General features: G+C 40.0%; 1 protein-coding gene across 2 annotated transcripts in view; it reads left to right on the top strand.

Annotated features, from left to right (window-relative positions):
- The window catches only part of TOP1 (DNA topoisomerase I), a 99,023-nt gene that overhangs the window by 15,453 nt on the left and 57,424 nt on the right, over positions 1–26,146 (top strand). The window contains exons 1-2 of one of the 2 annotated variants that reach the window (XM_036244205.1): positions 17,063–17,093; positions 19,024–19,126. In XM_036244205.1, coding sequence (XP_036100098.1) covers positions 17,078–17,093; positions 19,024–19,126 — 119 coding nt within the window. In that variant the 5' untranslated portion in view covers positions 17,063–17,077. Of the gene's footprint in view, positions 1–17,062; positions 17,094–19,023; positions 19,127–26,146 lie in introns of those variants that run through there. The other variant, XM_036244204.1, reaches the window with a different exon arrangement.

Raw genomic sequence — 26,146 nt, 5'->3', positions numbered from 1 at the left:
TCCTAATCCTTTCTCCTACTTCCACGTTTAACAAGCCATTATTTGCTTCTGATGTCATCTTTCAGGATTGGGTGACTAAATGGAGCACAAAGTGGGAGGCTGTCTGCGTGCTAATGTTCCTAGGATAGTTAAGGCAGGGCTTTAGGAGGTAAGAGGAGGTATGGGGGTATCTGCCTAGTTTAGTGGAATACTGAGGATCTAATCTTTGGAGGTCACTACCTTTAAATTAAGTTAGGATCTTTAAGCTGCTGATGGCAGTGATTGAAATGGGAGGACTGAATAGAGCAGTGGTCCTTAAAGTGTCTCCTGATCAGCAATATCAGCCTTGCCTGAGAAGTTGTTGGAAACGCAAGCTTTTGAGCCTGACCCAGACCTATTGGCTCAAACTCTGGGAGTGGGGGCTCAGCCATCTAGGTTTTAAGGAGTCAAGCAGGTGATCTGGTACACACTCAAGTTTCAGAACCAATGGAGTAGAGTAAGATTTGAAGTTCACTTTCTCCTGCTGTGCCTTAGGAGGAATGAAAGACAGTTGACAAAGTCCACATGCTCCTCGGTGAAATATAGACTTTGGAGTTAGATAAACTTGGGTTCAACTCTTGTTAGATGGGTGGCCTTGAGCAAGTCACAGCTCTGATCCTAGTTTTCTCACCTGTAAAAGTAGGGATAATAGCTTGAATAGAGTCATTCAAGAGCACCTTGTACCAGGTGCTACTATTTCCCCAAAGTCAAATAGATGACGTGAGTAAGATAAGTTGACTGATCAAAATAAGCTTCTGGTCAGATTCTTTAGTCGTGACATTTATATGTGGCCTAGAATTAGTTTTATAGTGATTCAACCTCTTAAGCAGTGTTCCTTGTTTTTTTGACAAGGCCAATAGCTGGGCCTCAGTATTTGTTCAGTACTTGTACTTCTTTATAATTATGAAGTTGGAGTAATTCATAATGGGAGGAGGGTTCTGTGGAGCATAAAAAGGAGCCAGTTACATAATTAGCACCAGAAAGGCTAATTATGTGTTCAGGCTTAGTCTTTCTATAGCTGGTCACCCAGAGACTGTCCTAGGCATTTCAAGCACAGTCAATAGTGATACTGTAGATCTAGACAGTGAAGGCCCTGGGATTGAATAAGTAGTAATAGGATGTATGAAGCATCATATCAACACACTTGACACCTTTATGGCCAGACAAGTTGTGGACTTTGGGGCATTTTGAGGCCTCTGCCCACTGGAAAGGAAAGCAGCTTAGGCTGAGCTGCAGACTCCTGTGTAGCGCAGGCAGAAGGTTTGTACTCACGTTCACGACTTCCCAGGCATCAAGGACTCACTTAATTAGAAGCAAAGAAGCACAAGCCGGCAGGAATGGACTTGTCCTAATTGAGCTGGCCCGAGATGGTACATTTTCAGGTTAGACAAGTCCTTTTCCCCTTTAAGTTCTGCCTCCTGGTAAAGGAGAAGCATTTTCAGTGCAGGGATGTCCTTGTGACTCACTATAGAAGAGTATATGAAATGCAAATGGCTCTCCTAAGGGTCTTGTACTGGTTTAAGTACTTTCAGAGGCAAGAGTAAAAAATTCCAATTTTGTCTTCTATTTTGAGAACAAAGACGCATTAATAAAATGGGATTTGTTTGCCACACTCCTGAAGCTTAAAAAATTCCTCTATCTAGGTTTGACCTCTACCTCGGTAAACAGCACTTACTGAGGCTGTGGTTCTGCAGGGACTCTGTGCAGCAGTGGACTGCCTTTGAGGTGGCCACTTTAGCCAGGCAAACTTCTGGCTGGCCTTGAGGAACTACACCGCACGCTGAGCCTTGCCATGTAGGTAAAAGGCCTCTGACTGGGTCCAGAAGGGGAGTTGGTGTTAGAGTGGAGAATGTTAGGCAAGGAGTACAGGACAGAGGAGGTCTCAGTCGAACTTTGTCAGTTGTAACCAGAGCAAATCACAGTGCGTGGTACCTGCTCCTCCTTACCAGTAAAAGGAAGGTGTTGACCTGGATCCAAGTGCCTGTCACTCAGCACCGATTGAAATAGAACTTTTACTGACAGTAGGACTTTCTGTCACGATGGAAATGGTGTGTCTGTGGTATCCCATATGGTAGCTGCGAGTCACTTGAGATTGTTGAGCCCTTGAAATATGGCTAGTGTGGCCGAAGAGCTTAATTTTTAAATTTTATTTTACTTAAGATTAAAATAGCTACATGTGGCTAGTAGCTACGATATTGGACAGCACGGCTCTAGATAAATTTTAGGTAGGAGCAAAGAGATTCATGTCTAGATATTCCTTGGAATATGGGTGGCTGGGACTCTTAGAACTTAAAAATCCAAAACAGGTATAAATTTGTTGTGTTGTGAGTTTGAATAATAGTCTTCTTCCTATGTACATATATTGCCTTAGCCTGGGTGACATTCTAAGGGGACTTATGACTGGTAAGTAAAGTTGTGTTTACTAAAGCAGTTGGAAGCTCAGACAGTTCTTCTTTTACTTGACCCCCTTAGTACTACACAGAGATGAACACTTAAGGCCTTTTGGATTGAATAAATTCTCATTTTATCTCAGCAACCCTACGAGGTAGGTCATGTCAATTTTGTAGGTGGCAAATCAGATTAACTTACATTTATATGCACTTTTATCTTTAAAAAGATTTTGTATTAGCCCACAACTTCATTTGAAATTGCAAGTTTGTAGCATGTTGCTACACCAAAAAGTTAAGTATGTATTTGTTACATTGTACTCAGTAATGATTGAATGTCTGACTATAAGTGATAGAGAATTAAGATTGTACAGGCAAGGAGACAGCATTCAAGAGGTGAACTCACCCAAGGTGTTGCTGATAGTCAAAGCAGCTTAGAACTCAGCTTTTACACCCAACCGGGGGTCTTGCTCTCATTTACATGCTCAGAGTAAGTGTAGACTGCCCTTTAGTCATCTGGTCCACAGTTACCTAGACAAGTAATTGTTGAACAAATGGGATTTTCTCCTTGGCCACTGTGAGGACCTCTGGCATAGTGGACATAGGAGGTCTCAGATAACACTTTAAGTAAATTGCTTCAAGACCAGGGACAGGTCCAGTTTCCTCCAGCTTTAGCTTCAAGTAAGGGTGGGAAGAAGAAATAGAATAGGGTCCTGGCCAGTTTGGCTCAGCGACTAGAGCGTCGGCCCGCAGAATAGAGTTGAGTTCGATTCTGGTCAAGGGCTCGTACCTCGGTTGTGGTACGTTCACCTGCCCTGGTCAGGGTCGTGTGGAAGGCAACCAATCGATATGTCTCTCTCACATTGATGTTTCTCTCTCGGTCGGTCCCTCCTGCCCTTCCTCTCTCTCTATCAGATGGGAAAGTATCATCTGGTGAGGATCTTAAAAAAAAAAAAAAAAAAAGAAATGGAATGGGGATGAAATAGCTGATAATGTGAACATTTACTGTCTCCACTTTACCTTTGAAGAAACTGACGCTCAGTGCTATGTAGTTTATAAGGAACCCATGGAGCTGGGAGGCTAATCTAGGCCATTCTGATGCCACAGCCTGAGTTCTTAAATGTGACACAAAATAAGGTCAAGGGAAGCCTAGGTGACTCAGTTGCCTCCTGGGAATTCTGGGCTGTCGTGGAGCTACTACTCATGTAGTATCGGTTTAAAAGCTCATCTCATAGAACACTTGCCTTTATTTACAATGCATCCTTACAAGGCTACTAGCATTAACTAGTAGTAGGCTCTGCTGCACTTTAATGTGTAATCCTTTCCTTCTTAAGGAAGGCTTGCCTGTCTGTGCAGCAGATGCCTGGATAATTTATTTTTTAGCACTTCAGCTTGTGCTTGGAGCCAGTTATTCCAGAAATCAATAAAACCTCTCTTTATCTGAGTACTCAAGAAAAAGGATCTTTTTGTTAACCGAGGATTAACTAGAACCAACTGCCCTCCCCCATTTCAGAAGGATCTCCGAAGTTTGCATATTTACTAAGAAATTTCATCTGAGGTGGTTAGCAGTATGTAAACAACTATGATGTTGTTTCCACTTCAAGGGGGATAAATAACAAATTTAACTAGCTTGCTACTTAAGAAGCAGAATTAGCAGTGGGCTGGCTCAGCATTGGCCTCCCCTTCAATTTTGCATTCATGTGACTTACTTTCTCCAATTCTGCAGAGCAGGAGTAGATTTTTAACCACTAAGTCAAGTTGATGAATGGCCTTTCATGAGCTGTTTGAAAGAAGGAGAGGCTTGGGAGCCAGGCTTATTCTGCATATCGGTTATGAGAAAGATTGAGTCAGAGAGGCCTTGTAGGTAAAGCAGGAAGGATATTTTCCACTCACACTGAGCTAAGAAAAGCACCTCTCTCTACAGGGGACAAGGAGGGATAGTTTCTAGTCATTATTAATTAGTACAGTGTTACTATGCTTCCTTTTGTATAGCCCATGAACTAAGAATGGTTTTTTCTGGTTGGGGGGAAAAAATTAAAGAATACTGTTAAATACACCTGAAATGAATATAATGTTATATATCAATTATACCTCAATTTTTATTTATTTATTTTTTGGTTAATCCTCACCTAAGGATATTTTTTCCATTGTTTTTTTTTTTTTTTTTAAGAGAGCGTGGAAGAGAGGGAGAAAGGGGGAGAGAGAGAGAGAGAGAGAGAGAGAGACACTTTGATATGAGAGAGACACATAAATTGGTTGCCTCCTGCATATACCCCGACAAGGGCCAGGGATCAAAACTGCAACCCAGGTACATGGCCTTCACTGGGAATTGAACCTGTGACCCTTCTCTCTGAGGTCCGAAGCTCTAACCACTGGGAACACTGACCAGGGCTATACCTCAGTTTTTAAAAAGAGAATATTATTTCATAACCCTGGAAAATTGTATGAAATTCAAGTTCCAGTGTCCATAAATGAAGTTTTAGTGGAATGCAGCCATGCTCATTCATTTCCATATACTCTGTGGCTGCTTTTGTGCCACACTGGTAGAGTGGAGTACCTGCAACAGAGATCAGATGGGTGCAAAGCCTAAACTGTTTACTACCTGTCCCTTTACAGAAAATTCTGCTGACCCTCAGATTGGTAAGTAGTGCCAGTTGCTTACCTGAGTGGTGCTTGTGTGTATCACAGGAAGCTCACAGGGCTCTATATCACCTGGTAGCCTCTAGCTTCCAAAGGAATCTGTAAACCAGGTGTCAAAAGTTGACTGTGAGCTTGCAACTTCATTGTCTTTTTTTTTTTTTTTTAATTCTCACCTGAGGACATTTTTTCATTTATCTTCAGATAGAGCGGGAAGGAGAGAGGGAGGAAAAGAGAGAGACACATCAGTGGTTGCCACCCACACCCCCCAGGCCAGACACAAACTGCAACCGAGGTACATGCCCTTAGCGGGAACCGAACCCAGACTCTCCGGTCCGCGGGCCGTCGCTCTAACCGCTGAGCCAAACCGGCCAGGGTGAACTAAAACAATTTTTAAAGGTCATAGAATTCTTGTGATTAGAATTGTAAGGGGCCAGTAAGAGGTCATTTCACTGATGAGAAAACTGAGACCAGAGCCAAGAAATGAATAACCTGGGTTCTCATCAGGATATTATATAAAAGACTTAGAGTTGCTCTGAGGATGTCATCTTACTGTTAGAAAGTGGAATTGACTTTTATTTATTTATTTATTTTTAAAATCCTCACCCAAGGATATTTTTCTATTTATCTTCTGATGGGGGAGGGGAGGCAGACATCGACTAGTTGCCTCCTGCCAGGGACAAGGACCGACCCACAATCCATGCCCTTGACCAGAATCGAACCCGAGACTCTTTAGTCCGTGGGCTGAGGCTCTAACCACCGACCCTAACCTGCCAGGGCTGGAGTTGACTTTTAAAATATGTCATTTAGTTCTTGGCAAAATTATAAACCAGTGAGCACCTTTGTTCTGGCCCCTGGTCATGTCTAGAAACTTCAGCTCAGAAAACCTTATAGTTAATGAGGTAACATACTTTCTTTGAACAATTTGGTGGTTCCACCATTTAAATCTGAATTTTTTTTTTTTTAATCCTAACCCAAGGACATTTTCGCATTTATCTTCAGATAGAGCAGGAGGGGGAAAGGGAGGAAGAGAAAGAGAGAGACATCATTGTGAGAGAGACACATCGAGTGGTTGCCGCCCTTAGTGGGAACCAAACCCAGGACTCTCTGGTCCATAGGCCGACGCTCTAACCACTGAGAAAAACTGCCCAGGGCTTAAATCTGAATTTTAAAAAAATATAATTAATTGGTCTCTAGGAATGAGAACCAGAGGAATAATGGAAGATGAACTTGAATTTAAGGAGAATAATAGAAGGAATGGGATGGGAGAGAAGGTTGTAAAGTAAGTTAAAATAGGAGGCATAGACCCAAAGGGGCTGAAAAGAAAGATTACAGTAATTGTAGTGTAGGAGCATAAAAGGAGCCAAAGAAATTTAAATGGAAATGGACTTGAAGAGAAAACTTTCTCTGATAATTTAACCCTTTTATTGGGTGGGGTTGAGGCCTAAAGCAAACCAGTTAGTTGCTTTGCAATGTCTTTTACATGCATGGCAAGGCGCTTAGGACAACATCTGGCCACCAATCTCAGAGAGTTGCTGATGTTTAAGAACCAAGGTAGGTTCTCAGGTGTTTTTAAGTCAGTTTGTGGCATTTCTTCTGAATATGTAGACACTTTGGAAAATGTGACAGGATTTAGAAATTTGAAGTTGTGCTGCAGAGCTGATAGAAATAAAATTGAAAATGCTGGGCATCTGTCTTTGAACAACTCTGAGTCTTTTAATGCAATGTACTTCTAAGTGTCTGATGTTGAAATTTTACCAAGCATTGGATATTGATGAGAAAGACTTAAGCACTTTGCAAAATAATTGGCAACTTTTATGTGATTAAATTTGACTCTTTCTTTGACTTGGCTTCCATATGTTCTTATGAAGGTCTTTTCTAATTGCAACACTAAAGTCTGATTCTGGAACTTAATGGGGCCAAGTACAATGAAACTTAGGCAGATATGGGAGAAGCCCTCTTTTCCTCTCTTTTCAAAGTTACCTGCTGAACAGCTGCTGTTGGAGTGAGTATTCAATTCTCTTTCTCTTTTTTTTGTTTTATCCTCACTCGACTTTTTTTTTTTTTCATTTATCTTCAGATAAAGTGGAAGGGAGAGAGGGAGGGAGAGAGAAACATCGATGTGAAAGAGACACATCGAGTGGCTGCCACCCACACGACCCCAACCGGGGCCGGGGACAAACTGCAACCGAGGTACGTGCCCTTAGTGGGAACCGAACCCAGGACTCTGGTCTGCAGGCCAATGCTCTAACTGCTGAGCGAAACCGGTCAGGGCTGGGACGAGTATTAATGGTTATTATTATCATGAGGGCAGACTTGGAATTGTTTTTTGCTGTATTCCTATCCTTAGAACAGTGTCTGGCACAGAGCTGGCAATCAACAAGTATTTGAATGAATATTGTGAACCCCAACTTTCCTAAGGAGAGAAGAAATATTTATTATTCCAAATGTCATCTTCTCAACTGGAGGTTTTTGTTTGTTTTGTTTTATAGCTTGAGAGTACTAGGTCCCTCATGGGTGAACCCCATTTGTTTCAATAATGAACGAGTCTGTCTACACAAAGAGTCTTGTTTATATACAGTACACATTTGGGGAGAGCAGATGATATCTGGACTTTAAAAATTGGAAATGTTACTAGTTCCTTCTCTCATTCTTGAGTTTTAAGCGTTTTTTGTTTGTTGGTTTTGTGTTTTAAGAGCTGAATCCTCCCAGCGTTTTTTCTTTTAAATTCTGGAGCTCTTTGAGCTTTTAGCCAGAACAGCCTCTGTCCTGCTTACTTTGAAAGGCGATTAACTATTCCCTGGAATTTTGGAAGTGTTTTCATTGAGAATTACTGTAAATAGTGATAAGGACTCTTCTTGTGGGCTACAAATTAAAGTCAGTCACCATTAAGATGGATCACAGACTGGGTTTCCTGGATTGAAAGTGGGACCAACATTGGTCAAGTCTGAATTTAGACAGCTGAGTATGTGGAGAGGGAAGAGTAGAATTCTTTACCCTTCAACCCATCCCCCTTCTGGTTACAGGCTTTCAGGCTTCCTGGCTGCTTTTAGTTTGGCATTAAGTTCCTGGGGAGATTTGCACACGCCTGATACTGACCACACTCCCGGATGCCAATCTTTATCACCAAGACCAGCTTGTTATCTGTCCTAGACAAAAACAGTCTTCTTTTGAAATGTAGAGTATTAAGTAGAAATGTTGATTTTTGTTTCAACTCCAGCTTCTGGGGATGTGGTATCCATGGGTTTGAAGGTCAGGGAGGAAGGAGAAGGTGCAAGCATGTATCCCAGTAGAAGGGATTTAACAATGAGCAGGCGATACCTACTTTAGAAAAGTATTTTCTTCACCCAGTGCACTTTCCTAATGCACTGGTTGTGTATTTGTGTGTCAGAGACTAGCAGGAGTTATCTTTGACAATGTTGTATTGTGAATGACTCTTTGGGAAAGGCAGCTTTGGTTGAGTAATTTTGTTCCCCATCCTCGATACACGATTTGATGACTGTCTTTGGAGGAGGAGTCCGTCATATTCACAGCTACTTTAAGTCTCAAAACATGTTGTCAAGAGTCAGTGTAAAGAAGTCTGGCTCAAAACATGGCAAAGAGCTATTCCTTTATACCAGAAAAGTATCTCTCTGCCTTTGTTTATAAGGAAGCTAAGGACTCTTCTCTCTTGCTCTGATCTAATTACCCCTAACCATTTAGATAGGAGAATGGTGGTATAACAAAATGCTTAAGATCCTAGAATAGTTGATAAAATGATCAGTAATCTTTGCCATTCCTTAACCTTTCTCTCTTAAGCGAGTGTAAAAATGTTCAACTTGGGTTGAATTGTGATTGCATTAGAGACCCTGAGTAGAATAGGTTGGGCAGCATTATTAGCCACCTTACTGATTGCAGCTAAACTAATACAAGTGTTTTTCTACATAGGGGTGTAAACTGATTCAGTGCATCCCTTAAAACCTGTAGGTTTTTTATGTTTCTGGGTATAGTATTGTCAGAGTAGGCCAAGTTTCACTTTTTTCTTCACAAGTGCTTTTCTTTCCTGGGTCAGTGTACAAGAACGGAAGTCAGGCATCCTTTTATAATGTCATTGGCTGGTCAGGCAAGGTGAATGGGCATAATTGCTGTCTTAAATGCATGTATAGAACCTGACTCCTAAGTTATTCGGAATGATTGGGTAGGCTCACTTCAGTTCTATGTAAATTAATCATGGAAAGGGCTCAGTAATAATTTTACTTCACTGACAGTTGTCAACATGCTTGTCATTTTGTGGAGACTAGTAAGGAATTCTATAACCATACACAAAGAATTTGACTTTTGAAATAAAATTCTTTAAGGCCACTTAAATATTCTGAGCCTGTTTGTCCATCTAGAAGACAGGTCACAGTTATCAAATTAATGATGATCAGAGATTTGAAGCTTTTAATCACTGACCTATGCTGCCTTCTTATAGACCTAATAGTTAAGTGATTTTTATCCAAGGTTATACAGTAAGATGTAGAACAAGAATTTGAGTCAGATCTCTTCCACTCTGTTGAACCAGTCAGTTTCCTTCAGAGGAGGTCCATTCTAGCATTCTGTGCTACTCTGCTGTCTCTAATCAGCATTAGGGTTTAGCCATGGTCTTTTGTGCTAACCACATTATTCTTGAACATGTTTAACGAAGTGTTTTATGGACTTGACTTCCTTTACTTTTGTGTATGTGTCCGGTTCCCCTGTGGGAAGTGAACTTGTCATCTTATGCCTGGTTTGACACTGATTTGGTGGCTACTTGGGGCTGACTGTACCTGGTTTCCAAGCCTGCAGCTTCATTGTCATACTGGGATTATGCCAGCTCTCAGGGACTTTATACAGTTGGATCAAATTTTGCTGACTTACTTGATACTGAAGTTTTTATTCCTAGGTGTTTTATTTCTCTTCTATCTAAGCAGAGGATTAGGACTACAAAGCTACACGAAGCATGAGTTTATCTGTATCCTTTTTTTTAAAGAAAACTGCTTTTGGGATACATGCCTTTAGAGAGTCAAATATAATATCTATGGGATTTCATTTTTAATGTGCTCCTGACAAAAATGAATTTGACCATTTCCTAGCTGGCAGAAGGTGGATCTCACTTAATTTTGTTCAGTCATGACAAGATTAATTTTTTCAGCAACAACAATAATAATAGATGGTTGATTTTCATGGCTCACGTGCCAGGAATGCCTTTCTCCTTCCTCTACTGACTGCCTCTTAACCTTTAGTAAGACTTAGCTCAAACACTGACTCCTCCGGGGAGCCTGTGTGATCCTCACTGCCCTCTTAGATCTAGCCTCTTTATTTTTTGTTCTTTGGTGGAATCAGACTGTTTCCCCTCATTATATTGCTTTTCACTTAGAAATAAAAGAGGCAGTTAACTCAGATTAATTTTTTTTTCACTCTTAAAACTTTTTCCCAAAATGCCCATAAATTAAGTAATCCTACTGCCTACTACTCTTACTGAAAAATAGCAGGGCAGGAAGGGAGAAAATTCTGCCATCTTGTAAGAGATGGAGGTAATGACACCCACATGTTTTATGTATAGACATTTGAGAAAATGTCTGTTACCATCATGAAAAGTTTTTTATAGTTTCTAAATATAGGGGCATCATGATACAATAAAAACACTGTGACCTTAATGTCAATCATTTGACATTTGATATTTTGGGGGTAGGAAAGGAATTTTAATCCATTCTAGCACGTGTAAAATTAAAAGTTTCTTCTGCTGACTTAATTTTCTCTGCCTTCACATATACATAAACCAGCTTAAATTTTCTGCCTTGGAAGTGTAACTTTAAATTAAATTCCTAGATATGAATTGCTGGGTCAACAGTGTATAAATTTGTTTATTTAGATACTGTTAAATTCCCCCTCCATGGTGATTATGTGAACTACATGCACTTTTTCAGAAATGTTAAGAGACAGTGTGTCTTAGATTTGATGAAATTGGTGCCACCCAGAGAATTGTGAAAACTGGAGGTGATGTGGAAAGCATTCTGAAAGTGTACTGCCTTTCTCAGAGTGCACACTAAGTAAGGGACAGCTATTACTTTTGTGAAATGGGATATTTCCTTATCATGAGGGTGGTAAGAAAATTGAATGGGACAATGTTTGTTAAGTACTCCGGCATGGTTCTGGCACCTCTGTTAGTGTCCTTTTTCTCTTGTGTGCCTTGGTCACTGGCTGTTTGGGTTTCTATCTTAATTACGACATTCTTGGATTGTAAATTCTTTGAGGGCAGAGTCCATGTTTGATAAGTCTTTAGTAGGGTGCTTTGGCTTTAAGAAGATATTTGAAATGATTATAAACTGAATTAGTCCTCAGAAGATAATTTTGAATCCAGTAGTAAAAGGTTTCCTTTTGCATGTTAACCATCAAGTCCCTGCATAATGCTAGCCAGCAACTATTCCAGCACTCAGAGAAGACACTGACACTTCACTCTTTTGTCCTTTGAAAGTTTCTTTACTTAAGATCTTTGTTAACCTCAAGGAACACTTCAGATAACAACAGCAAAAGATGTTGATTCCTATTCTCTCTATTCATTTACTTATTCTTATGCAGTAACTCCAGTTAAGCTGGAGTGAAAGCAGCACATGTCTTCTGTCTCAAGGCTGCCTTATTTCAGGGGTCTTCATCTAGAATTTTTGAAAGCCAGGATTTGAAACAATTGTTATTAGGTGACCTGAATTCACAAATGAATAAGGTTTTCTGGTGATTTAATATGCAGTGGTTTGCATCTTTCATTTCTAAATCTGTCAGTCAAGTTCAGCACAGTTCTTTTTGTATTTAACTGATACTTGAAGTGGCAAGGTCCTTTCTCCAAAACATTTTTTTAATTATTATTATTATTTTTTTTAGAGAGAGAGAAATATTGATTGGCTGCCTCCCACATGCCCCCTACTGGGGATGGAGCCCACAACCTGGGCCTGTGCCTGACCGGGAATTGAACAGGGACCTCTCAGTCCATGGGACAACACTCAATCCACTGAGCCACACCAGCCGGGCATGTCCAAAACATTTTAATGGCATCTGTTCTTAGATGAATTCCAGTTAAGGGGAAAAGGTATATGTACTAAAAGTAATCTTCAAGGCCATTAGTAAGCTGTCTACAAACATTTTCACCATGAAGGCTATAGATTAATATGCCCTTATTGGCTTTACTTTTTCACTTATTGGCTTCTCTTCTGACCAACATCTTTAGTCAGATGTCCCACTGTTACCTTAAAAACAGTATGACTTCAGTTAGTTTCACTACTTCTGTATAGTCTTTTTCCTTTTTCCCACCTTTGTCTGCACAGCTTTCCTGTGTCTTCAAAGCTTCTTCGTCCAACTAGTCACAGGGACCCACGGTGTTTGAGTCTTTGACTCTCCTCCAATGAGTTCCTGGAACTGAGTTCTCATTCCATTTTCCTCAGCATGCCATTGCATTTCTTCCTTTCAGCCCTGCTGCCCTCACTTTTTTCTAGACTGCGTCAGAAACCACGAGTTGGTTACTCTGCTTTTACCTTTCTACCCACACTGTCCTTCAATTAATCTTCCTTAAGTATGGCTTTTATTTTGTTCCTTTTCTGCTTAAAGTGGCTCCTTGTTATCCGTAGAGTAGGACACCCTGACTCTTGGGTTAATTTTGTCTATCAGACTTTCTCTCTTACTGCTCCTTAACACAGATCCTCTATTGGCTAGTTTTCTCTTTGATGTTCTCTTACATAATAAGAAAAAATAAAGAATTGGAAGGGAAGAAGCTTAAACCTTTTGTTACTAAAAGTTTCAAACATACATAGCAGTAGAGAGAGTAGAATAATGAACTCCTGTGTATATCTGCCCACTTTAGTAACTCTCAAGCTTTTACCAATCTTGTTTTATCAATCTGCATATCTCTCCCTTATTCCTTTTTTGACTTGAGCATATTTTAAAGCCAATTCCAGACATTATTTACCTGGAAGTATTTAGAAGTATGCATCTTTAGAGGTTATTTATCCATCAGTTTATTAGTGCAGATCATCTCTTCAGTTTCCCTGTCAATTGATAATTTCATTTGTTTACACACTAGGGTGTTCAGGGGGCGCCCCCAATCTGTTTTGCCTCCACTCTCATTTCTTCTCAGAAGGCCTATCCTGCCATATGGAGCTGTACTATAGCCATTCAGATACTTGAAGAAGTTATCATAGATTTTACTTTCTAGTACCTGTCACAGCACATATATCACGGTTTGAGCATCTGTTAGACATGTAATAACTTCTTTTAAAATTAGGGACACTTGGAGTTTAGATCTTTGACCTAGGTCTTATTTGTATCAATGGATTATTTAGCTACAACCTTAAGTTTCTTATCATACATTTTAGATTAACAGTTGTTTTATTTTAATTAATTAATTAATTAATTTATTTATTTATTTCTTACCTGAGAACATTTTTCCATTTTTGTTCAGATAGAGTAGGAGGGAGAGAGAGAGAAAGAGAAAAACATTGACGTGAAAGGGACACATCGGGTGGCTGCCTCCCGCACGACCCCAACCAGGGCCAGGGACAAGTCGTAACTGAGATACGTGCCCTTGACCAGAATCGAACCCGCAGCTCATTGGTCCCCAGGCTGATGCTCTAACTGCTGAGCCAGATCAGACAGGGCTTAGATTAACAATTGTTTTAAAAGATTTGGGATCTGGATTTAAAATTAATTTTGAAGTCTTGTGCATTTAAAAAGATAATGTTATTGGCAGACTGGTTATCTGAAATCTACCTGGAATTAATTACTTTCAATTTATCTTTTGCTTAGTTTCTGTATTCCTTAAATTTAGTGCTTTTTAGTGAATTAAACTACCTTTTCCTTGTGTATACCAATACTTGTCAAAGTAACATACTAAATTGTGGCAATTTTAAAAAATAACTTTATTTTTTATTGTAAAAGTAATTCACATGGGAAAAAGATTAGAAAAGAAGATGAAGTATATACATAAGAAATCAAGTTGCTCATAAATTCACCACCCAAAGATAACTGCTTTTAACATTTTGGCATCTATCTCCTAGTCTTTTTTTTTTTTTTTTTTAATCCTCACCCGAGGATATTTTTCCATTTTTTGTACAGATAGAGTGGGAGGGAGAGAGAGGAAGGGAGAGAGAGAGAGAAACATCGACGTGAAGGGACACATCGAGTGGCTGCCACCCGCACGACCAACCAGGGCCGGGGACAAACTGCAACCAAAGTATGTGCCCTTAGCGGGAACCGAACCCGGGTCTCTCCGGACCGCAGGCTGACGCTCTAACCGCTGAGCCAAACTGGCCAGGGCTCCTAGTCTTTTTTTGTACAATTGTTTTTATGTTTGTTGACTTACACACGAGTGATTTTTGTTTTTTGCATTTATCTTAAGAGCAGTGGGGAGAGAGGGAAGAAGAGAGAGAGAAACATTGATGTGAAAGAGACACATCGACTGGCTGCCATTCACATGACCCCAACTGGGGCCAGGGACAAACTGCAACTGAGGTACATGCCCTTAGCGGGAGCTGAACCCAGCCGGGTTTCTCTGGTCCGTGGGCCGACGCTCTAACCGCTGAGCCAAATCAACCAGTTACATGAGTAATTTTTAAGAAATTATTATGCCCTGCCATACCCTTGTGCATTAGTAGCAGATCATAATATTCTGTTTCCTTTTTGTTAAATCTAGCCCATAAACAAAATCAAACTCCATTCCAGGTTGTACTGTTGGTAGCATGTTTTGTCATTGTTATGATTTTTAACCCTAAGTGCTTAGTTTGGAGCAGAAGTAATTGGGGGTTTTTTATTACTGTCAAGTAATCGGGGACCACCAGCTTTGTATATTGGATTAACTGAGCATTTTATTTTTATTTTGGTTTAATCCTCACCTGAGGATATTTTCTATAATTCATTAGATAGAGTGGGAGGGATGGAGGGAGGGAGAGAGGTAGAGAAACATTGATGTGAGAGAGACATGTCTACTGGTTGGCTCTCACAGACCTGACCAGGGCCAGGGACAAACTGCAACCGAGGCAATGTGTGTGTTCATCCTTGACCAGAATCGAACCCACAACTCATTGATCCTTGGGCCGACGCTCTAATCACTGAGCAAAACCAGCCACGGCTTGATTCAGCATTTTAAAGTTTCCAACTTGAGACTTTAAGAAGCTGGAGTAGTCTTCTGTGTATACTGTTTGAAGAATTGAGTTCAAGTTCTACTTCTGATACCATATAATTTTATTTTCTCCATCTCTGTGAGACAAGAAATTATTTTTAAAAATTAATGAATTAAAATTTTAAAATTGATTTTAGAGAGAGAAAGGGTGGGGAGAGAGAGAAGTATCAGTTTGTTGTTCTACTTGTTTATGCATTCAGTGGTTGATTCTTGTATGTGCCCTGACTAGGGATTGAACCTGAGGATGTTCTCATCCTCAGGTTCTTAGAGCTAGTAGTCATGTAAATTTCTGTTCCCATACGGCCTAGCACAGAATTAGATACTTAGTGGATTATTCCAAAAGTGGCTGCTTTTGCCACATTTTGTGAGCCAGGAATGGGATGGATACACAGATGGCCCATACGTTATTATTATTCCTATTCCTATGAGACATGTTACCTCCAAATTTCGCAGCTTAAAACAATAAGCACTTGTTTCCTCACACAGTTTCTGTGAACCAGGAATCCAGGAGCGGCCTAGCTGGGTGGTCAGCCCAGGGTCTTTGTGAGCTTGCAGTTACCTGAGGCTTAACTGAGACTGGGGGACCTACTCCAAGATGGTTCACCACATGGCTGTTGTCAGGAAGTTTTAGTTCCTTGGCACGTGGGCTTCTCCATAAGGCTGCTTAAGTATCCTACAGTCCCTGTAGGCAGCTAGCGTCCCTCAGAGGAGACCTTCTATGACCTGGTGTCAGAAGTTACATACCAATATTTACACTTTATTCTGTTTTTTTTTTTTAGGAGTGAATCTCTTAAGTCCAGTCCATATTCAGGAAATTAGTCCACACCTCTTGAAAGGAGAAGTATCAAAGAATCTGTTGGATATATTTTAAAATCACCTCACATGTATTGCATACATAAACTTCCAATTCATGAATATTCAGCTTTGGGGTGACCTGACCCCAGTGAACCCCATTTAAAAAAAAAATGTGTTTATTGATTTTTTTTTAGAGAGAGAGGAAGGAAGAGGGGGAAAGAGAGAGAAAAACATTGAGTGAGAGAAGCATCAGCATCGATCTTCTGCCTCCTGCACACCCCCAACTGGGGATTGAGTCCACAACCTGGACATGTGCCCTGACCAGGAACTGAACGGGGGACCTCTAAGTCCATGGGAGGATACCCGATCCATTGAGCCATACCAGCTAGGCCCGAATAAACCTCATTTTTAGTAAGCCCTTGGATTAATTCTGATGCACCCTAAAATTCTGAGATTCACTAACTTAAATAAGTGGAGAAAGAGAACTGTGTTCATGGATCAAAAGACGTCAGAATGTTGCCAAATTGTCCTATGAACACAATTCCCAGCTGGCCTTTTCTTTTTCTTCTTTTTTTTTTATAAACTGAATTTAAAACTTACATGGGAATGCAGAAGACAGAATAGCCACTGTTACTTTGAAAAAGAATAAAGCTGAAGTACTTAATATTATCTGATTTAAAAACTCTTTGTAAAAAAGAACCTTGCTATGAAGCTATAGTAGTAGGTAGTATCTTTGTAAGGATAGGACAGAGTTCAGAAGTAGACCTGTGATTATATGGCCACTTCATTTTCAGTGAAGAGGTGAAGGCAGTTCAATGGAGGTCAGGGCTGTATTTTGAAAAAAGGTGATAGAACAACTAGGTGTCTTTATATAATTAAAACAAAAAAACTTCCCTGTGTGTTTCTTACCTCAAAACAGTTAGAAAAAGATGATTCATGATACATATATCTGACCAAAAAAATTACAATCCAGAATGTATCAAGAACTCTTATAACTCAATAATAAGAAGACAAATATTTTTTAAATGGGGGAGAGATTTGAAAAGATACTACATCAAAGAAGAAATATGAGTGGCCAATGAACACAAGAGAAGGTATTCATCATTTAATTAGGAAACTTGGATTAAAACCACAGTGAAGTAACCACTACACCCCTGTTAGAATGGTTAAAATTAAAAACTGATAATACGAGGTGCTAGTGAGAATTTGTAGCATTTGGAACTCTAATGTATTGGTGGGAATGTATAATGGTAGAACCACTTTAGAATGCATTTTGACAGTTTCCTATAAAGTAAACATACACTTAACATTTGACCCAGTAATTTCAGTACTGTTTATACCCAAAGAAATGAAAACATGTCTACACAAAGACATGTATACGAATGGTCATAGTACGTTTATTCAGAATAACCAGTGCCTGCAAACAGCTCACGTGTCTAACAACTGGTGAATGGACAAATAAATTACAATATATCCATACAGTGGAATACCACTCAGCAGTAAAATCTAACCAATTACTAAGACATCCAGCAACATCAATGAATGTCAAAAATATTATGCTGTGAGCCCTGGCCGGTTTGGCTCAGCGGTTAGAGCGTCCACCTGCCGTCCAGAGAGACCCGGGTTTGGTTCCCACTAAGGGCATGTACCTCGGTTGCAGTTTGTCCCCGGCCCTGAGTGGTCGTGCGGGTGGCAGCCACTCGATGTGTCCCTTTCGCATCGATGTTTCTCTCTCTCTCTTCCTCTCTCTCTTCCTCCCACTCTATCTGTACAAAAAATGGAAAAAGTCCTCGGGTGAGGATAAAAATAAAAAAAAAATTATGCTGTGAGAAAATAGTCAGACACAAAAGAGTAAATCCTGTATGATTTTATTCATATGAGATTCTAGTAACCTAGACAAATGTAATTCATAGTGCTGCCAGATTAGTGGTTGCTTTGGGTTGGAGGTAGAAGATGGGGATTGGTTGAGAACCAGCATAAGGGAAACTTTCTGGGGTGATGGTATTATTCTAAATCTTGATTGTGGTAGGGATTGTACCTGTGCATATGTTTGTTAGACTTCTATCACACTATCTTTGAAATGTGTGTACTTTACTATATAGAAATTATACTTCATTAAGGTTGGTTTGAGAACATATCTCTCAAAGTTTGGATTTTCCAGGCATTACATAGATAACAATCTAATCTTGAGAGTCAGTGTTCAAATTGATCTCTTTGTATCATTTATAGATTCTTCTTTTTAATTTTTTGTTAATTCTCACCTGAGGATATTTTTTCTATTGATTTTTTTTTTTTTTTTTAAGAGAGGGGGGAGCAGGGGTAGAGAGAGAGAGAAACATCAGTGTGAGACATATCCATCAATTGCCTCCCACTAACGCCCCGACCAGGACCAGGGATAGAACCTGCAAACCAGGTACGTGGCCTTGACTGAGAATTAAACCCGTGACCATTTGGTATGTGGGCCAATGCTCTAACCATTGAGCAACGCTAGCCAGGGCTGTAGCTTATTCTTAATAGTACCAGATCTAGGAGAAGAATGCTAAACTGTTGCTTCCTTTTATAGTAGAATTGGTCCCCTTCCCACCTGCATGTTTCTAATACGTCTTAGTTTCAGGGTCAGGGTAATAAGCTGCCTTGTCTGGGCTGCTTTGTGAAATCTTTCCTTCCAGTAGAATTTTCCAAGATTTCACAAAGCAGCCCAGACAAGGCAGCCTATTATCCTGCCTCTAAAACCAAGACATGTGTTGCAAATGCCATTTGAATCCTGTCATTGTGCTTCTTTTTTATTTTTAATCCTCACCCAAGAACATGCTTAATGAGGGGGGCAGGCATTGATCAGTTGCCTTTCATAGGTGCACTGACTAAGAATCAGACCAGCAACCTTTTGGTGCACAGGACGACACTCAACCATCTGAGCCACTCCAGCTGGGTGTCATTGTGCTTGTTGACCAGCTTGTGGCTGTAGGCGGGCAGGAGATAGCTTATGACTCCTCTTAACTGACTCATCCTTTCTTATGGTTGCAGATTCTCATAAACACAAAGATAAACACAAAGATCGGGAACACCGGCACAAAGAGCACAAGAAGGACAAGGAGAAGGACCGAGAAAAGTCCAAGCATAGCAACAGGTAAGGGTTGACCCAGCAAGCACTTCGTTCATTAGTGGGTTGGCTGTGGATTGGCTCACCTAGAATAGGCCTTAACTTGAGCCACAGGTAAATACCTGGATAGCAAAGTAAACAGACTGTGTTTGATTTAAGTTGCTAAGAGGATGGTCTGGATAATTCAGGCCTTAATGGTAATGCCATTGTTCAGATCAAGATGTGTAAAGCAAGTATGGTGAATTTTCTTTCATATATACCTCATTAGAAGTGCAATTTTTTTTTTAATCCTCACCCAAGGACTTTTTTTGCATTTATCTTCAGATAGAAAGGGAGGGAGAGGGGGGTGAAGAGAGAGAGAGAGAAACATCGATATGAAAGATACACATCGAATGGTTGCCACCCACATGGCCCCCTGGGGCCAGGAACAAACTGCAACCGAGGAACCAAACCCAGGACTCTCTGGTCCGCAGGCCGATGCTCTAACCGCTAAGCCAAACTGGCCAGGGATAGAAGTGTAATTTTTAAGTAAGTCAGCTGTGGATTCATCATAATATGATGGCATTTAATTTTAATCAAGTGTCCAGAGAGTTTGTCTTGATAAAAGGTGACTGGATTAAAGACATGATATATTCTTTTCTGTAGTTTTTAAAGGGTATACATGAAAAATTCTTAACTTGGGCTTTCATGGTTTGTGAGCTCCTGAAAATCATATGCAAAAGATTGGGTATATGAGATTCTCCTGGAGAGGGTATTCATTCTTGGCTTTCATCAGATTATCAGAGGGGTTCAGCTCTCACAGAAGCCTGTGACCACCAATATAAAGGAAACTCAGTAGTGCTGCCCTTTGGGATCTAAGCCTCAAAAAGATGTTTTCTTGTTCGTTTTGCTCCCATTTTTGTGGTATAAGAGGCAGGTGGTTAAGCCCAAAGGTGTGTATGGTATCTTTGGATAGAGTACTTACTACTTGTTGAAAAAGGGGACTTGTGCTTCTATTTCAAGTTAAAGGCAGTTGGTGAGAAAGCTGTATGGTATTCCCACAGTGGCCTAAGTTTTGTTAGAAGGGACTGTAAAGAGCAGTCATTTATTAGAATAAGTGCCTCCAGACTAGAGTTTCTTAAAACTACACTGGACTCTTGAACAACTTGGGTTTTAACTGCTTTGGTCCACTTACATGCAGATTTTTTCAATGAATATTATAAATATTTTCTTGACAGCATTTTCTTTTCTCTGGCTTAATTTATTGTAAGAATACCATATATAATACATACAGCATACAAAAAATATATCAATTGACTGTTTATGTTATCTGTAAGGCTTCCAGTCAACAGTATCCTATTAGTGGTTGTTTTGTGGAATCAAGAGTTATAAGTGGATTTTGACTGTGCATGGGTGGGGGTTTGTACCCCTAACCCCCTCATTGTTCAAGGGTAGGTTATACTTCATTTGCTTGGTTTATTGTCTGTAGACAAGTTAAAGTGAGAATTGCTTTTATTTATTTATTTAAAATCCTCACCTGAGGATATTTTTCCATTTATCTTCAGATAGCATAGGAGGGAGGGAGAGAGAAAGAGAGGAGAGAGAGAAAGAGAGAAACATGGATGTGAGAGAGACACATTGATCAGTTGTCTCCCGCACTATCCCTACTAGGGCCGAGAACCAAACCACAATCGAGGTATGTGCCCTTGACTGAAATCAAACCCACGACTCTTTCATCTGTGGACCGATGCTGTAACTGCTGAACCAAACCAGCCAGGACTGAGAATTACTTTTAAAGTCTGTTCTTTTTATGAATCATTAAAAGTGTTAAAATATTTTTAATGACTTCTTTTTATGAATAAGTGTTTCTGAACCGTTAAAATAACCAGGTTAATTTTCACAAATCATCTGCCACTTCTGTGGTCTTTTTTCCCCCCACTGCTCACTCATTTCTTACCATGTGATCATTTAGTTTCCAGTGAGTTTAATCTCAGTATGTTGAATCCAAACTCGGTTTCCAGTGCACTTGCTAGACTCATATATATGGTCCCTTGGACCAGAATTGGAGTCTTTTGTATTCATTTTGCATCCTATAGGCTTCGCATACATAGTACCTAGCAGATAGGTGACAATTAGTATATATTTATTGAATCAGTGAGCGGATGACCTATTGATCAGTACACTGGTCACCATCTTCTCTCTCCTTTTCACATATTCACATATTCACATATTCACAGTATTCTGCAAGATAGTTCCCTTTGACTATCCTATTTTTCAAACAAGTTTTTTGTATGTTTGTGGTGAAATGTACGTAACAGTTTGCCATTTGAAGTGGCATTAAGTGCATTCACAATATTACACAATCATCACCAGTATTCATGTCCAGAACTTTTTCACCAGTATTCATGTCCAGAACTTTTTCATCATCCCAAATAATCTCTGGCCCCATTACACAGTACCTCCCCATTTGCTCTTACTCCCATTCTTGGCAACTTGTGTTCTACTCTATGAATTTGCCTATTCTAGGTACTGCATATAAGTGGAATCATAAAATATTTGTCTTCTTTGTGTCTGAATTATTTCACCCGTAGCATAATATTTTCAAGGTTCATCCATGCTCTTGCATATCAGAATTCGGTTCCTTTTTATGTCTAAATAATATTCCATGGCATGTCTATACAACATTTTAAAAATACATTCATTGGGAGCATTTTAGATCTTCCTTTCCAGCGACTATATTCTGTTTGGCTCAAATAAATTCAAATAAATTATTATAAAAACTCCGCGCCCTCCCCCCCAAATTAATTCATCTGTTAGTGGACCCTTGGGTAGTTTTTGACTATTGTGAATAATGCTGCTATGAATGTGAGTGTACAAGTATCTGTTTGAGTCTCTGCTTTCAATTCTTTTGAGTGTGTACTTGGGAGAATTGCTGTATCATGTCAAGCAAGTATTTTTACCCTTCCTGCCATGTTGAAGCTTTGCTAGTTTATGTGAAATGCCAAGAAAATGAGATGATCTTTGACCATGAAGAACTTGATCATCTGAGGAAAATGCTTATAGATCGGATGAAGAAATACTAATTTTCATGTTTTCAGAAATTTGTCCAAAAAGACTTTAAAAAGATAGAGGTTAATATTGAAAATACAAGCTTTTAAAAATTTATCTCTTCTTGCCCTGGCCAGTTTGGCTCAGCGGTTGGAGCATCAGCCTGCGGACCAGAGAGTCCTGGGTTCGGTTCTCGCTAGGGGCACGTACCAAAAAAAAATATCCCTTCTTCTCTGCCACATACTTCACCAACCATGATTTACAATTGTGGTGGGAGAAAAGATTGTGTAGAAGGAGCATAAAAGGCTTTGGGACATAAGTTTGGTCCTGCCCTATCTTATCAGAATCTCCTTTTTAAAATTAAAATATGTGATTTTGGTGTTCTTTTTCTTAAAAAATTCACAGTAGAGCCCTGGCCGGTTTGGCTCAGCGGTTGGAGCGTCGGCCTGCGGTCCGGAGAGACCCGGGTTCGGTTCCCGCTAAGGGCATATACCTCGGTTGTAGTTTGTCCCCGGCCCTGGTTGGTCGTGCGGGTGGCAGCCACTCGATGTGTCCCTTTCACGTCGATGTTTCTCTCTCTCTCTCTTCCTCTCCCTCCCACTCTATCTGTACAGAAAATGGAAAAGTGTCCTCGGGTGAGGATAAAAAAAAAATAAAAAATAAAAAAATTCACAGTAGCTTAATTGCCTCTATCTGTCAGAGAGGCCTCTTGTTCTGGCCCATCTGCTCTGGTCTCATGTGATCTTGGCTCAGTTAAGTAGCCTTTCTTAATTCGGCCTTCTCACCTTCCTCGGTTTCCTCATATTAACACATGCTTTGGAGGGGACCAGTCAATAAGCATAAAAGCTCTTTAACTGTCAACTGCTCTACAAATGTGGAAGATACTTTGTACATCCATCATAGTATGCATTTCCAAGATTATAGCATAGGCAAATTCAGGAATTTATTCTGTGCAGTTTTGTGCCTTTTAATATTGTCTTCATTTCTAATCAAAATGCTTAAGAAAATAATAGCCTGTTTGCCAAGAGGCATGGGAAAACCTGGCCTGAGTTTCAGTTTACACATGACTACATGACTAAATCTAGCCCTGGATCTCTAATTCACATGTGAATAACTTTAAGACAGTTTAAGCAGATGATGTGTTGTAAGCAGACTTTTAAATACTTCCTGTTTGACCTCTACTGACACACCACTACCTCTTTGCAACAAAGGAAATGTCTTAGTTATAGTCCATTAAAATCCTGTACACCATGTTCCTTTTATAAGTGACTTCTGATCTTTTAAGTAGTATTGGATTTCTTCATTTTTTTTTTTGTAGCAGATTAAGGAAACCTTGAGGCTTGTTTAGTTACCTCTAAACAATCTCACTAGATTTACTAGATACTAAGGAACCACTGGGTGTGTAGGATCTCACCAGATACTTCTCTTGAAAGGTTACATTCATATATATCTTCACTTGAGGATATGTTTATTGATTTTAGAGAGAGAGAGAAAGAGAGATTTAGCATGTTCTGTTGGAAAATGCTTCACTTCATTCCAGCACTTCGCTAACAGTTAATGTGTTTCTATGTTCCTTTCTCACTCTGCTATATATAAACATCAATCATTTCTCCTTGGGCTACACGAAGGACCCAAATCCAGGAGGCATCTTTCTGCTGCACACTAACATGTGCTGCGTACTTGGAGTGTCAGAGAATGGGAAACAGCCTTTCTGCTGAGAGAATGGGATGTGGACCCACCCCTCAGGGGATTCCATCTTATTCCTGCTATTTTCCCTTTATTCTCACCCAAGGTGCAAAATAAGGCAGAGGATATTAAAATTATTCTATGTTATCTCCATGTGTGTACAGGAGTCTGAGGTGACATGCTCAGAGTCACAGGGCAATAGGGTAGCAGAGTGAGGATGAGACTGGAGCTTCTGAGTCTTTATATTTTTCTTCCACTACACTATTCCTTCTGTAAAAAAAAGAAAGAACCTTCCCCACGGAAGGTTAGTTGTGTAGCTAAACTATCTGTGTTTACATACAGGCACCTCTTTCTCATGTGCGTGTCGTAGGCGGCTCAGGGTTTAAGATGCCAGAACATTTCAGGCATGGCCTCTTTCACTTTGGGCCCCAAATCTCTAGTTTTTGGCACTAGTTGTATTAATCTCTTAAATTCTGACCCTCTGAAAACCCCATCTCTGACTACCTCCTGTTTGGTCTCTAACATCACAGGAAGAGTTTATTCCAAAGTCAAATAAAAATAACCTCTTCCCTTTATCTCTGACAGTGCTTATTTCTGTTAACATTAATATTTAGCACTTTAGGTTCTTGTAAAAAAAAAAAAACTATAAATCCTCTCAAAAGGAATACTTTTTTTATAAAAAAGATTTTAATTGATTTTTTTTTAGAGCAAAAGGAAGGGAGAGAGAAAGAAACATTGATGTGAGAGTGTAACATCAGTCGGCTGCCTCGTGCATGCCCTCCCACTGGGGATTGAACCCACAATCCCAGTGTGTGCCCTAACCAGAAATAGAACCAGCAACCTTTTGGTACACAGGGTGATTCCCAACCAACTGAGCCATACTGGCCAGGGCAGAAACAATCTCACTAGATTTACTAGATGCTAAGGAACCACTGGGTGTGTAGGATCTCACCAGGTACTTCTCTTGAAAGGTTACATTCATATATATCTTCACTTGAGGATATGTTTATTGATTTGAGAGAGAGAGAGAGAGAGAGAAACATCAATATGAGAAAAAAATATCAATCAGTTGCCTCTCCTGTACATCTAGGACTAGGGATCAAACCCACAACCTAGGCATGTGCCCTGACCAGGAATTGAACCTGAAACCTTTTTTTTTTTAAATTTGTCTTTATTGTTGAAAGTATTACAGACAACCCCCCCCCCCCCACTTCCCTATTAATACCCTCCTCCCTGCTCCAACACACACACACACACACCCCTGTCTTCATCACGCTGTTGTCTGTGTCCATTAGTTATGGATATATGCCTATAAGTTCTTTGGTTTATCTCTTACCACACACCCTACCCTCCTTCCCCCTGAGTTTTATAGTGTGTTCCCTGCTTCCATGTCTCTTGATCTGTTTTTGAACCCGCAACTTTTTGATGTAGGGGACTACACTCCAACCAGCTGAGCCTCCCGCCCAGGGTGAAAGGTTACATCTTAGCCATAAATTATCTTTAATACTACACCTTTTTCGTAAATAACATTATTAAAAGCAATTCAGGCCCTAGCTGATGGTTGGTTTTAGAAAGTAAAAGCTATTACATGTGTGAAAAATAAGATTCCTCTGCTAGGTTTTGACTGTGTACATCTCTTCTCAGTTTTAAACCTGGCACTTAGGCTGGAGTGACAATGTTTGGAAAGCCAGGGAAGACAGAAAAGCATGCTGTGATATACAAACAAGTGCTTTTCCAGCCATGTCGGCTGTGCTGATCTATACAGTCAGTGAGAGAGACATCTGGGAATAAGGATGCTTTTGAGTTCTGCTTTCTCTTCAGTTCCAGATCCAACCTGAAGTAGAATTGAGAGACTATAAGATCTTAGGAAAGTGTACTGGGATTAAGCAACTGTATTAGAGGAATTTCAGAGAAGGGGAAATTTATCTGAAAGTAATCAAGTTTAAAAGATGCTTACTCCTTTTTTTTTTGGTGAGCTGTTTGCTGAAACCCTTATTTATATGCACATCCCTGTATCAAACTGTCTGGGAGAAATGAACAATTAACATAGGTAGGTAGAGAAGAAGACTAGGTGATTTAGAAGTAAGGAAACTGAGTGCACCACCACCATTCACATGGGAGTCAGTGTAATGTAGTGAAAGCACACTAAAGTAGAACTCGAGAGGCCAGGTTCTAACCTGTGTGCCCCACATTTACTAGCTGTGTGTCCTAATCAAGCCAGTTCATTTCCAGGTCTCATTTTCCATTTTGGTCAAGTGTTGAGTGCAGTACTGGCCCAGTCATGTTTTCAAGTTTGTTATAAAATACTAAACAATTGAAGTGGTGGTGGTGGTG

The sequence above is a fragment of the Molossus molossus genome, unplaced genomic scaffold (assembly GCF_014108415.1).
Source record: "Molossus molossus isolate mMolMol1 unplaced genomic scaffold, mMolMol1.p scaffold_m16_p_6, whole genome shotgun sequence".
NCBI lineage: Eukaryota > Metazoa > Chordata > Mammalia > Chiroptera > Molossidae > Molossus > Molossus molossus.
This window is presented reverse-complemented; position numbering and strand designations above follow the sequence as displayed.